At 30.2% G+C, this 13,627-nt stretch overlaps 1 protein-coding gene across 1 annotated transcript; it reads left to right on the plus strand.

Moving 5' to 3' along the window:
- The first annotated feature begins 1,060 nt into the window (after positions 1-1,060).
- LOC137822690 (uncharacterized) lies at positions 1,061-2,626 on the plus strand. The gene is made up of 3 exons (XM_068627635.1): positions 1,061-1,536; positions 1,637-1,761; positions 2,251-2,626. The coding sequence occupies exons 1-3, from the start codon at positions 1,239-1,241 to the stop codon at positions 2,374-2,376; spliced, it is 549 nt and encodes a 182-aa protein (XP_068483736.1). The 5' UTR covers positions 1,061-1,238; the 3' UTR covers positions 2,377-2,626.
- Positions 2,627-13,627: the final 11,001 nt, after the last annotated feature.

A 13,627-nucleotide genomic window follows, 5' to 3' on the forward strand; every position in this document is an offset into this window, starting at 1 on the left:
TTGTTGTAAGGAGTCTTAACATTTAAAATGAAATTAATTCAAAAGAGTAATATTTCAAACAGCTAGAATTTGAATAGAAAGTGAAATAAAAATAAAAATAATTTCATTTAAAAGATAAATAATCATTATTCCTTAGTTACATTATCATAATTTTTTGATATGCCATACAGCAAGATATAATTATATTTTTTGACTGTAGTGTTATGTTATGGATTCCGATTGAAGCATGATGATGAAAGAACATGAAGAATAGTCTCTAAAGTCTGAACAGGAGTGATGAAGTTCTCATGCAATCCAAGATTTGACGATAATGATTGGCATAGGTGGTCGTGGTTGTCAAACATGGGATGCAACTGAGGGTTGATCATAGCTATTTGACCACTGATGCACCATTCTTGTTCCTAAGTAAACGAGACCAAAAGCAGTGAGTAATTGATAATGTCCATGTTTTATGCACCCTTGTGGATCCGTGGAAAGACTGAACCATGTATTAAAAATATAAACTGTCACTGAAAAAACCGACTCAAATCAAAACCAGCCTCATGTGTAATCCTTCCCCGTCTTTCAATCTACGTGCACCAACAGCAACAACAACCTGTGTTGGATGTGCCGATTAAGGAAATTATTATGTATTACGAAAGTACTAAACTAGATCTAGCAAAAATTATAACATGCTTACGACATAATCATGTACTAAATGAGATAATTAAGTCTTCTTGGAAAAAAGAAAAGGTATAACCGACAAGAGGCAGGGCTAGGGTAATTGGGTTTAGGTGGTCACATGCATGGCAATTACTTTGTGAATAGGAACATGTTATTTACCCAAACATGGTAGACCCAAGGGAATGTAACGTTTCATCACATAAGCTGCCACGGTCCCATTGTGTTTGCTCACGACCTCATGCATCCAATCATTGCTTGCCACGTGTATCCCATTCCATAGTTTACCACTTTTCTTCTCTCTCTTTCCTCCAAATTCTCCCTCCCTGTTTTCACTTACATTCCATTTGTTTTACTTGTAGGTTTTATACTTGAAAAAGTTATATGAACAGAAAAAGGTATAGTTTTTAATATGAAAGGCTTTTATTAGTAATGTATTGAATGAAGTATTTAAGCAGTCATAGTCATAGTCCATAGCATGAAAAAGTGTGCGAGTGAGTGGGTGCTATAAAGAGTAGTGAGTGTTGATCGTTCCCATCCACCTTCTCTCATTTTGTGTGCAAGGAAGAAACGAAGAGATGGGAAATTGCCAAGCCATCGATGCTGCAACACTGGTGATTCAGCACCCAAATGGGAAAGTGGACAAGTTTTATGCACCTGTGAGTGCCACACATGTAATGAAAACCAACCCTGGTCACTACGTTGCTCTTCTCATCTCCACCACATTGTGTCCAACCAAACACATTCAAAATTGCCCCAATAAGAAGAGTGACCACAAACCCAACAACAACCCAGTTCGCCTAACTCGAATCAAGCTTCTCAAGCCCACCGACAACCTTCTTCTTGGCCAAGTTTATAGGCTCATCACAACTCAAGGTTAGTTGCAACTAGTTCAACAAGTTCAAAAAGTTTTTACTTTTTCTTTGTGTATTCCAAGTTTGAGCCTTTAATTGAAAGTGGTTCTTGTTGGGTTCAGAAGTCATGAAGGGTCTCAGGGAAAAGCAAAAGGCAAAGATGAGGCAAAACGTGTCAGAGTCAGTTCACAAGCCAGATTTGGAGAAGGAGAAACTGACAAGGAGGTCTGATATCAAGGACAATAAGGTAAAACCCCAACCAAAATGCTTTTTCCTTTTTTTCCATTTAAATTTTGCTATTTTCTCTTCCAATTATAGTTCATCATCATTCAGCCAGAGATTTGATAATTGAGTGGTGCTTGATGTGTAGTCTCTCTCGTTATGCCAATCCATTTTTCATCACGAAACATCGTTTTTTTTCTAAACAGTAAATTTCATTATTGGAGTGTTTTCTAGGTGTTTGTAAATGTATTCAAAATTATTTTTCACTTGCCAATTTCCCCTTTGCACATGTATATCACAAAATTTACATGAACAAACAAGTGTTGGTTCATAATGCAAACAATTAGTCAATATAGTTTGTTCAGTAGGAAAAGTTAGAAAATTTACTTGAGTTCAAACCTCATCATCATAGTTATTGTATGCCAAATTACTGGATTTTTATAGAGGTTCATGGTATGCTTATTCGTAATTGGTGATGTCATTCATATAATTAACAGTTGTGTTGTTTTTTCAGGTAAAGAGCAAAGCTGAAAGAGGTGGAGCAAGGATAACAGCACCAACTAATAATGGTGCTGGTGCCACAGCTAAGACAAGATTTTGGCAACCCTCTTTACAAAGTATCTCAGAGTCTGCCAGCTGATCTGTGTTTTTTATGTTACCCACATGTGGTGTGAGGGACAGAGAAGCAACTGAGAAAAAAAAAACTCCATGATTGCTTAGTCATGTGGAAATTAATCATAGTTCAGGGGAGCCCAGAACCAGCCCAGATGATAAATTCTCCCCAGTTGAGGCATAAATGTGTATAGTAAAGTTGGACATATTTTATCTTAGTGTAATTAGCTTTTACTCTCCATTGAAATCAACCTTCCATGGGCATCACCACTTTTCTATGATTGTTTCTACTCTCTTGGTTTTCTAATGGACCTAACTCAATTTTTTTCCGTTTTCAAAATTGATTGGAGAGTTGTGTATCTTTTAAGAAAATGTTATTTTTTATAACAATACAGTAAAAAAACATCTTTTTACAACTGTTAAAATTACTTCATTTCTTTATATAAGATTCATTTTTAGTAAAAAAAATATTTATCTTTTTAGAGTTTTAATTTGGTATAGAGTTATCAAAATATCTGAATTCATCTTTTTAACTTTTAACTAATAGATATAACAAAACAAAACTTAATAATTTACGCAAGAATAGTTAAATAAGTAAATTTTACCAATAATACATGGTTTACCAATGTTCTAAAATTTTAGAAAACAAGTAAAGTTTAAACAATGATGTTTTTGTTAAAGATTGAACTCTGTTTGAACAATTTGATCTTGAATTCAATACATATAAATAAATATCATAGAGTTAATTAAATTCAGTTTAAAATTTATTTCCTAAGTTTACAATAAGAACTTATCTAATATGTATACCAAATTCAGATGAGAGATGCGTATTGATCATAAGCGACAATAAAATAAGCGACAATAATAATCCTCTATTATAATAGATAGGTCAACTCAAAATTACTGAAAAACTATATTTAAGAATATTTACTATGATTATTTTTTTCTTATAACTTTTAATGTTGGCATTGATATCGAATTAAATTATTAAAATTAATTAATGTGATTGCTGATATAAATTTATAATATTATTTGCATAACATTGTTCATTACAATTATTGGCATAAATTTGGCCATAGCGAAAAACATCGAATGGAGTCGTTTGCGATTAAAATATATCAGCATAAAGGTATAATTTAATCCAAGGACGGCATTTTATTATCTTTTTCTACAAATTATTTAAATATTATGTTTATAATATATAACGAGTCCATTCTTACTCACGAAGATGTAGTGAAATTATGAAAAATTATGTATGTTGCGAAGATCTTGTGCAGTTGTGAAGAATATATGTGGCGACGATTATTGGCTAATCTTAATCATTAATTTTACGATTCATTGAATAATCTTACATTTTTTTTTAAATTCACCGAGAAGAATAATATCGCCAAGAATATTTGAATATTTTAGTTTAAACACCAATATATTTGTTTTCTATATAACAGGTACGCAAGCTTGTTCAAAAAATTATCTTTTATTCGCAGTTTAATCTTTAAATTCTCTTTAAAATTTTATTATAGAACTCTTAACAAACTATACATTCATGTTTACAGACTAAATCAGGCACATACAAAATTATAATGGTAAATAACTACAACAAAATCATTAAATAAAAATTAATTTTTAGAGATTAAAATAATTAATTATAATAATAACTAAATTAAATTAAAGATCATTTTATAAACTAAAAAAAATTAGTTTCTATTATTGTTAAATAGTTTTTAAATTGGTATCTAATTAGCAACCCAAGTTTTAACTACCAATTATTTAGTTTCTAAATTTGGTAGAAAAACCTTGGTTGCTAATTAGATACAAATTTAGAAACTATTTAACAATAATATAAATTAATTTAGAAACCAATTTTTTTTAATTTCTAAAATGTTCTCTAATTTAGTTACTATGACAACTAATTATTTTGGTATCTAAAAATTAGTTTTTATTTCATGATTTTCTTGTAGTGAGTATTTACTTTGTGTATTAGAAAAATATATATAAATATTAGGAAAATAAAAAAATTTGAGTGAAAACACTTGTTACGTAATAAATAAAAATTGTAAATCTAGATCATACAACTTAAATATGAATGATGAAAATTAAAAAAAATAAAAGCACACAAGTTGCGAACATGCCTCAAATAACGTCTATGTTAACATAAGTGTTAAAGTGGTTTCTAATCATTAATTAACTTTTAATTTTGATTTTTTATATGATAAAACATATAAGGAAAATATAGCCATGTTTGATAAAATAAAGAAAGATGCGAAAATACTATATTCTTTTAAGGATGATGAATTAGAAAAGTAAATATATATATATATATATATATAAATATAAATATAAATATAAATATAAATATGTGATGGAATATTTTTCACTTTTTGTTGCATTGGGTTAAAAATAGTAATTAAAATGATATTAAAGAATATGGATCCTGACGTAACAAGTCAACCTTTTTAAGACACTTGCAATCAAAGTGGCTTGTGTACTACCGAACATATTATGGTGGGTGGATAATTATGTCTTCTATAATCAAATATTTAATTTTAAAATTTGCGTGTATAAAAAAATCTCTATTGGAATGGGTCAATTTTCTAAATACATTTTAATATTTCAAATAATTAGTGTCAAAGATTCAACTTACATTAATTAATATATTTAAAGAACGTAGTTAAACATTGACTGAACCAAACTTTATTCGATAAAAACTACATCATTTCTTCCTCTTTATTGTGCTTTTTTGTTTTTTTATTTCTTAGTTGTTGATAGATTTTGTTCCAAATCGTATAAACAAAGTTATTTTTGTTTTAGAAAGTAAACATTCAGGAAAGGTACACCAGAGCAAGTACTTTCCTAATCCACATGATGAAAGAGAGATTATTACGTATTACTTCATATCATTACTGTCAATAAAAACTAAAATTAACCCTTTAAAACTAGAAGGTAAATAAAAAAATATGATAATTATCTGTAAAAGTTTATTTTTTTAGTCAACAAATACAAGATTAAACTTCCACGTTATCTTTATAGATTTATTTTTAAAATATTTTCTTTAATGGTTGTATTAGTACAACTTTTCATATTTTCTTTTGGATTTTTTTTCATATCTTTTTTCAAATGTATATATGTATTGGCATCTCAAGTTAATATATATATATATATATATATATAATTTTATAAACTAATTTTATAAACTAATTTTATGAAGTTAACCTTATTTATTACAGAATCCAAGTTCTTTAGATATATTTTAGTCAAATTTATTGGAACTATGATGATATTATATAGTTTTTTTATTAAATTATTCACAAATATTCAATGGGATGTTTCCAAGTTAATTTTATGAGTCAAGTTATTGAATTTTTAATTTAATAACTTTAAAAGTCTCATAAAATATTTGAAGAAGAAATTTCTTTAAATATTTTTTCTTTAACTTTTGATTAAATTAAAAAAATAATTAATTTTAATGACTATGTTAAGCAATTGAAAATGGTTGTGGCATGACTTATAAAATATTTAATATAAAATGGTTGTTACTATATGCTATTTTTTTTAAGAAAAATTATAAACTTATTTATTAAGTTTAATTATTATATATTATCTTCATTTTTAAGTTGACTAGTGTATTAGTTGATATGATCTTTTATTAAAAGAAAATATAATTTATTTAAAAGAGCCTGTTATAAGATTTATTAATCATTAAGAAAAAGATTCGATCAAATTATTTAAAATCTTAGACATAAATAATGGAATATATGCGTGTTATACTTTAAATCAGAAAAATTCAAACTTTAAGAATTAGATAATATCATAATAGAACAATTAATATGAACTTATAAAATATCTCTTACTATGAATAAACAAACTCTAAATGGGGTTGAATGGAGTCTAAACACTAATAGCAAACCATAAGAACAAACAAATACAAAGTCCGACAAATAATAGCTAAAGATAGAGAGATAAAAATGGACACCAAATTTATATTGGTTCACCACTCAATAAGAGTTACGTCTAGTTCTTTTGAGCAACCTACTCAAGAACCTTTCACTACTATAGTATTCTTATACCTCTTCAGGTTATACAAGTATTCTCACCATTTTCAAGTTCACCTAGTATTCTCAACCTCTACAGGTTCACCCAATATTCTCAACCTTTACAAGTTCACCAAGTATTTTAACCTCTCCAGGTACACTATTATAGTCTCTCTTTCAGATCAAGACCTCTCAATACAATGTGAAAATACTCTTGTTCATATAGAACAATGCAGGATAATAAGGTATAAGTCACAATAGTGAATGATTTACAATGATTAAGAACACTACCAAAATTCTCATAGGTTGCTCTTTTCTAGCAGATAAGAAATTCTATGCACAATTATAAACACAACTGAAAACTTTTCTATAGGATTCTTCAATCTTTATTTAGTCGTTAGACGTTTGATAAGGAAACTATTGCTCTGATTAATCTTTTGCATTAAGGCTTTTTAAAAACTTTCTTTATCTTCCTCTATTAAACGTTGACACTTTAATATTCATAACTTCGAGTATTATCTCAAGCTGTCATGTTGTTGTTCTTCTTCCTCAATGCGCTAGATGCTAAATATGAAAACCTTTGTTATAATGCACTTTGCGCGTCCTTGAATCATATGAAACATTTCAAAATGTTTCTTTAACTGTATGTATTTGATGTGGACGTTGAGGCTTGAATCAATTTAGCCCTTGGATATTTTCTTTCCAGTTCTATTCATCATCTTCTACATGCTAAACATTGAATATGAAAATATTGACTTTTGATAGAATTTGTGTATCTTTAATATGTAATTGTTTTTCAAATACTTTCTCCATATATATGAACTCTATTTGTTGGGGCTTGATTGTTTATGGACTTGGATCTTTCCAATTATAAATTGTTCATTTTCTCTTTCGTATTAGACACTTAAATAGGAAAGTTCAGATGTGCATCTTTAATTCAGTTTTTTTCTCCTAAAGGATCTTCAAAGTATTTCGTTTGTTCCTTTGTTTGAATCCTCTTGATATTGCTTCACTCTTGATTAGTGCAAATCTCACTTATTAGCTTCATCATTTTCCTATCAGACACTGAAAATGTAAACTTTGGCTTTTAGCTCTAACTCATGTCTTTAAGTTCTTTATTCAAAAATCGTAACAAGAAAAAGTGGAAATGTAAATGTTGCTATAAGAAATATGTTCTATAGTTCGATTGGAAGGCTCATATGAAAACTTGTGGTAGTAGAGAGTACTGATGCGATTATGGCACCTTGTTCTCTAGGAGGGATAGTTTTATCATGATCAAAGCATTTTGTGATGCATTAGCGCAAAAGAGTGTTAAGTCTTAGGCCCAAAATATTAGCATTAGCTAATGTGATTTTTTTGCCTCTTGAGCCTATACTTACTCCCTTTGCATATGTGGTCTCTCCAATCTTGTCCATTCAGATCTTGAAAATTTCAGAAAACCCAAGAAAGTTGTCATTGATGTCTCCAAATGTAACTAGGACATGCACACAAGATTTGTATACCTCACTACGACTTCAAGCCAGAACATACATGTGAGATTTTAACACCCCATTACAGCTCTGATCGGGATTTTAATCCTCATTATGACCAACACATGTATGCAAGGTTGGTATACCTCATTACGACTTCAAGTCGGGACATGCACCCGAGGTTTGTACACGCCATTATGGATCTGATCGAGATTTTAATCCTCATTACGGTTGGGACATGCACATGAGGTTGATACACCTGATTACAACTTCAAGTCGAGACATACCTGCAAGGTTTGGACATCCTATTATAGCTCTGATCGGGATTTTAATCCTCATTACGACTTGGACATGCACACGGGATTTGTATACCTGATTATGGCTTTGATCGAGATTTTATTCCTTATTACCACTAAGACATGCATGCAAGTTTTGTTTTCCTCATTACGGCTTCAAGTCCAGACATGCACACGTGGTTTATATACCTCATTTTTGAGAATTCCATCATGAAGTTTTCAACTAGCACATATCACACACTAATAAAAAGGTATCACTTAGTTACATTATTTCTAAAATTAACCATTTAAAAAAAAATTGTGATAAGTTATGTCTTGGTCAAATATAATTTTCTTCTAGCTAGATAAAAAACCAAATACCTACTCTATTTAATCAAGTTTCCCTCCAAAATAATATTATGGACCTCGACCTCAATACATTTTTAACTCAAATGTTTCAATTAACTATATTAATATGTTTTAATGTCACTTTCTTAAAATGGGTTTTATCTCATCGTTTTTTGTTTAAAATAAAGTAGGTAGTTATGAGTCAATCTATTTTTTAACTTAACGAATTTTTAAGACTCAACTCGTCTAAAATGTAACTATAATTAGGTTTTTCGTCTTAAAAGGCTTGAATCCGGAAAACTCTGTATCGATAGTTAGCATGATCTTCTATTAAAAGGGATTGTAATTATCTAAAAAAAATGATTATAGGGTATGCTAATTATGAACATAGAAATTCGATAAAACTACCTAGAATCTTAAATAAAAAAAAATAAAGAGATATCTATTTGTTATACTTAAAATCAGTTGAGGAAAGTTTCAAACTTTAAAGATAAAATATTATTAGTTAAGATTTAGAATGATAGAACAATTAATTAGAACTTATAAAATACACTCTCATTATAAATAAAAGGACAATTCAAGATGCTTTAGCTAAAAGCCCTAAAAATTATACCAATGTATTTTTTACTATAACAACTACAAATAAGAAAAGTTCTTCATTTTCAATAGTTTTAGACAATAATTAAATCAGTTCTACCCATTGATGTTACTTTAATGATTATATTTTATTAAAATAATTATTAATATCTAGAAATGACGAAGAGGTTGAATACTAACCATAACTAAGAACATTTGTTCCGTTAAAAACACAAAATATATAATAAAAAATGACAAAATTGAGAATCGGTCTAGATATTAAACTCTATACATAAATTTAAATGTTTTAAGAAAACTGATGGTATTATATAATGAGAAAAATTATAATTTAAATATTTTTTCAAATTACTATTTACGAATATTAAAATTAAAACTCTTGAAATGATTGAACTTAAGTTTAAAGTTGAGATATTTATTTGATAGAAGAAACAAGAGTTGTGGATAACATACACTCCACTCGTGCAGTTCGTAGCATAAAAGTTCGTTTCACTGCACGAGGAGACCCCAAAATGCATAGAATTCCCTCCAATTGCCCCCACCAACCATTCGCTTTTTCACTTTCTTTTCTTTTCTCTCTCCCTCACTGCTTTCTTCTTGTTTAAAAATTCAGCAACATCACGCAATTCGTCCTTTCTTCCATCTCTTTTGTTTCTCTATATCACTTCTTTTTTCCTTAAATATGATGAACAATCATGCAATATGTGAATACATAATTCATCCAACAAATGTTTTTTTTTTCTCTTTTCCAATGATCAACATGAAGACTCAATGCAACTACCGTCTCAGCTTAGCATTTCATATGTATAGAGATTTCTTTTTCTTTAAGAAATAAACAAACAATTTGTTTTTAACATGATTAATATAAGGTTTAACTTTTGTTTTAGCAAGAAATATATTAGAATATAAGAGTATTAGAGAGAAAATATTATTGATATGTGGTGAAGTTACACAAGGAATTATATACAGAGCAAGGAAGACGAGAGAGAAAGCACACAAACTAACTAGAACCCTAACATAATACTGCCTATACATTGTTTAATAACATGCAAGCAGTGAGATTAGGGGAGGGAGGAAACACATAAAGGCCATCTTTAATGACTCCTCGAAGTAAAATCTGATGAGTTACCTCATGTTTAATGTTGCAGAAGTTAGGAAAAAATTCAAAGTAAACATTATTGTCTTTGGCAAATTGAGAAACACTAGTGAGATTTTTTTGTAATAGCTGGAACATGTAGTAGATTATGAAGTGTGAAAATAGTGTGTGAGTGAGGAACAGTGTAGGAAGCAGACCTAGTATGTAAAATATGCGTACCTTGACCATTACCTAGCTTGAGGTCGTCATTACTGTTATATGGTTGTTTGTGAGTGAAGATCTTGGAGTCTTTTGTAACATGATGTGTTGCACCAGTTTCAGAGTACCATAGAGGGTCTTCGATGGTGGAAGAAACACTAAGAATGGAGGGTGTCAAGTCATTATCAAAGATCAGAGCATGTTGTGATACATTAACATTGAAGAAGGTGGTGGGAGGAGGATCGTAACGATGCCAAATGCGTTTGGAAAAACTGTTTGACAGAATGCCAAGAAGAAGGTTGATAGGAGGAAGGATGAGAAAGAGGACGAGAACTAGGAAGGGTGTATGAACGTCCTCCTCGAGGAGTGTAAGTGGAGAATTTCCTACGATCTTGAGTCTTGACACATCATGGAGCAAAAACATTGTTAACCTGAAGGAGAGGATCTTGAGCCAGTTTGTGTTTGTCAAATCGTTCCTTTTGTAAGAAGAAGAGCTTCAAGATCATCCATAGTATATAGGTCACTGCGGGAGAGAATGGAGGTGATGAAACCATCAAAATCTGGAAATAACCCATCGAGAATAGCATCAACATGATCAACAATGGAAATTGGAGAACCAACAAAAGTCAACTATTTTCTTAATGTCATTAATGTAAGTGGAAATTGAGCGATCATTCTTTGGGGTCTTTAGGAGAAGGCGAAACTTCTTTACCATTGTGCGAGTGTGAGAGGCAAAGTAGGTGAGGAACAAATTCTAGATTTGAGTAGACGAATCAAGACCCACCATATTGGTCAAGAGAGAAGAAGACATGGAAGCAAGGAGCCATGCCACAAGAAGTTGATCTTGTTTGTGATAAGAGAAATATGTATGATTTTCCAGATTTTAGTTGTTTTGGTTTTGCAGAAATTCATAAGGAACAACATTTCCATCCAAGAAATGCATTAACTTAAGACCTCGCAGGGTAGCCAGTACCTGTTGTTTCCATACAAGGAAATTGTCATCATTGAGTTTGAGGGAGATAAGGGTATTAAAATGGTGAACGTTGGTGGAGGTGGCCATGGACAACACAGTGGCAGAAAGGTCAAAGGTAGAAGAAGAAGAAGAGGAAGATGAAGAAGATGAAGGGGAGGTCATGAGTTGACAGAGAAAAAAAAATTGTGGCTCAAGATACCATATTAGAATATAAGAGAATGAGAGACAAAATATTATTGATCTGTGGTGAAGCTACACAAGGGATTATATACATAGCAAGGAAGATGAGAAAGAAAGCACATGAACTAACTAAATAGAAGCCTAACAAAATACTGCCTATACATTATCTAATAAAATAAGCTTAGCCTTAAAAAAAAATGAGATCCATAATCTTAGTCTTTCTCTTTTTTAGAACATCTCTCTATTTATATTATTATGGTAATTAACTTAAGTGACTAAGAATTTTTGTCTTTAAGTTATATTTATTTGGTGAAATTCTTCCAAATATAATGATTTTTTTTACGGTTAAATCTTATTGGATGTAAGTGGTATTCACGGTTAAATACAAGGTAGTTGGGACATTACAAATGTATATGTTAAGGTAAAAGCCCAACACCTTAGAATTTTGATTAAGTGTTGAAAACAACTAATTAAAAAACATTGTCATACTTTGTTTGTAAGACAAATAGTTTATTTAAATAACAAATAATGTAAGACGCAATTATTTCATCTAACAGACGATACAACATCGTGTAGTCTTTTCTTTACATCTGATAAGCATTGATGCTCAGAACACACACATATTAAGCTAACATCGTATTACTTGAACATGCACACACTTACTCTATGTTAAAGGAAATGTCCATTGCCTTGTTTTGACAAATGAGATCTATTCAAGTTTAATAACAAGTAAACACCAAGATATATTGGAGCACAAGATAAAGTTGTTTTCTTCAACAACTTCCTGTCATAAAGAACATTTCAACTCTGGCTCAACTATATGTCCTATATTGTGTGCAATTTTACCATGATTTGGTACAAAAGGCTATGCTACATAAGGAGATGAGTAATGTCAGCGATCGAGAATGTTGCATACAAAAGAAGAGTATTTAAAGCTACAGAGTGAATTTAATGTAATATCCATATTTAAGATCCCCATATGCAAAAAGGACTTACATGAAAAACTCATCGTAACATGAATGCATTTTGGTATTCATCCTCTTTCCATTAGCCATTTGGTGTTGGAGTGTTTGCCGCAACTCCTTATTCTTTTTAAAGATTTGTTCTTGCTCTTGTTTAGTCGTCTCAACTTTCTATTGAGCCTCATTTGTCTTTTGTTTTACTACCTACATGACATGTTACAAAGTCACAGTGTCATCTTCTTAATCTTGTTGGAAATTCATTATTGATCCTCTCATTGATATGTTATGGGTCTTTGGAAATATGAATTTTGTGGAGTAGGAACGATTCTACCTACCATGGTGAACACCAAAATATTCTATAAAAAATACTTAAGTGAAAAAGTTACTTTTAAGGCAAAGCTTTAAAAATGAGATTCTTTGAAATTATGACTCCAATGTATAAGTTCTAAAGCAATTTTTTTTTTTGAATTCTCTCCAAGTATAATGAGCCAGATAATCCATTACGTGATCATAGATCTTAACCTCTAAGTTAGATTTGTGGAGTGAAATCTCACTAAATATATCAATTGTATTCATATATTTCTAGCGTGAATGGTCCCTAGGATGACATGAAGGTCAAGGCTTTCTAACCACCCAATATTTGATCTTATACGTCTCTCAATTCAATAGTAAATAATTAGTCACTTTTTTATTTATACTAATTAATAACAAATTATTAATAACACGATTTATAAAACATTACATATGATTATCCCTCAAATTTCTTAATAATATTAATAAATTACTAATATAACTCATACATGGTCTATAAAAATTTAAGATTTTTAACTGGTCAAAATTTAAATTATGGTAATATAAAAATAAATTCAAAAAATTTGAAGAAGATAGTACACCCTTAATCTAATGAAAATCAAATTTTTATTTATTTGGATGCAAGATATAACTCTGACACGGTTCAGAAGCCTAGCTTTCGCGCTTCGAACGCATGACAGACATAGACACACGACACGATGTCAAATACACTTACTTGGGCCGGACACATGTCAACTTTTGGACACATTGGAGATGAAGAGAAAAGAAAGAAGAAAAAAAAAAGAAACAACCGGAAGCACCAGAGTGAAAAAAAGAAAAGATAACATAATACACATTGAATATT

The sequence above is a fragment of the Phaseolus vulgaris genome, chromosome 9 (genome assembly GCF_051622355.1).
Source record: "Phaseolus vulgaris cultivar YP4 chromosome 9, ASM5162235v1, whole genome shotgun sequence".
NCBI classification, from domain to species: Eukaryota; Viridiplantae; Streptophyta; class Magnoliopsida; order Fabales; family Fabaceae; genus Phaseolus; species Phaseolus vulgaris.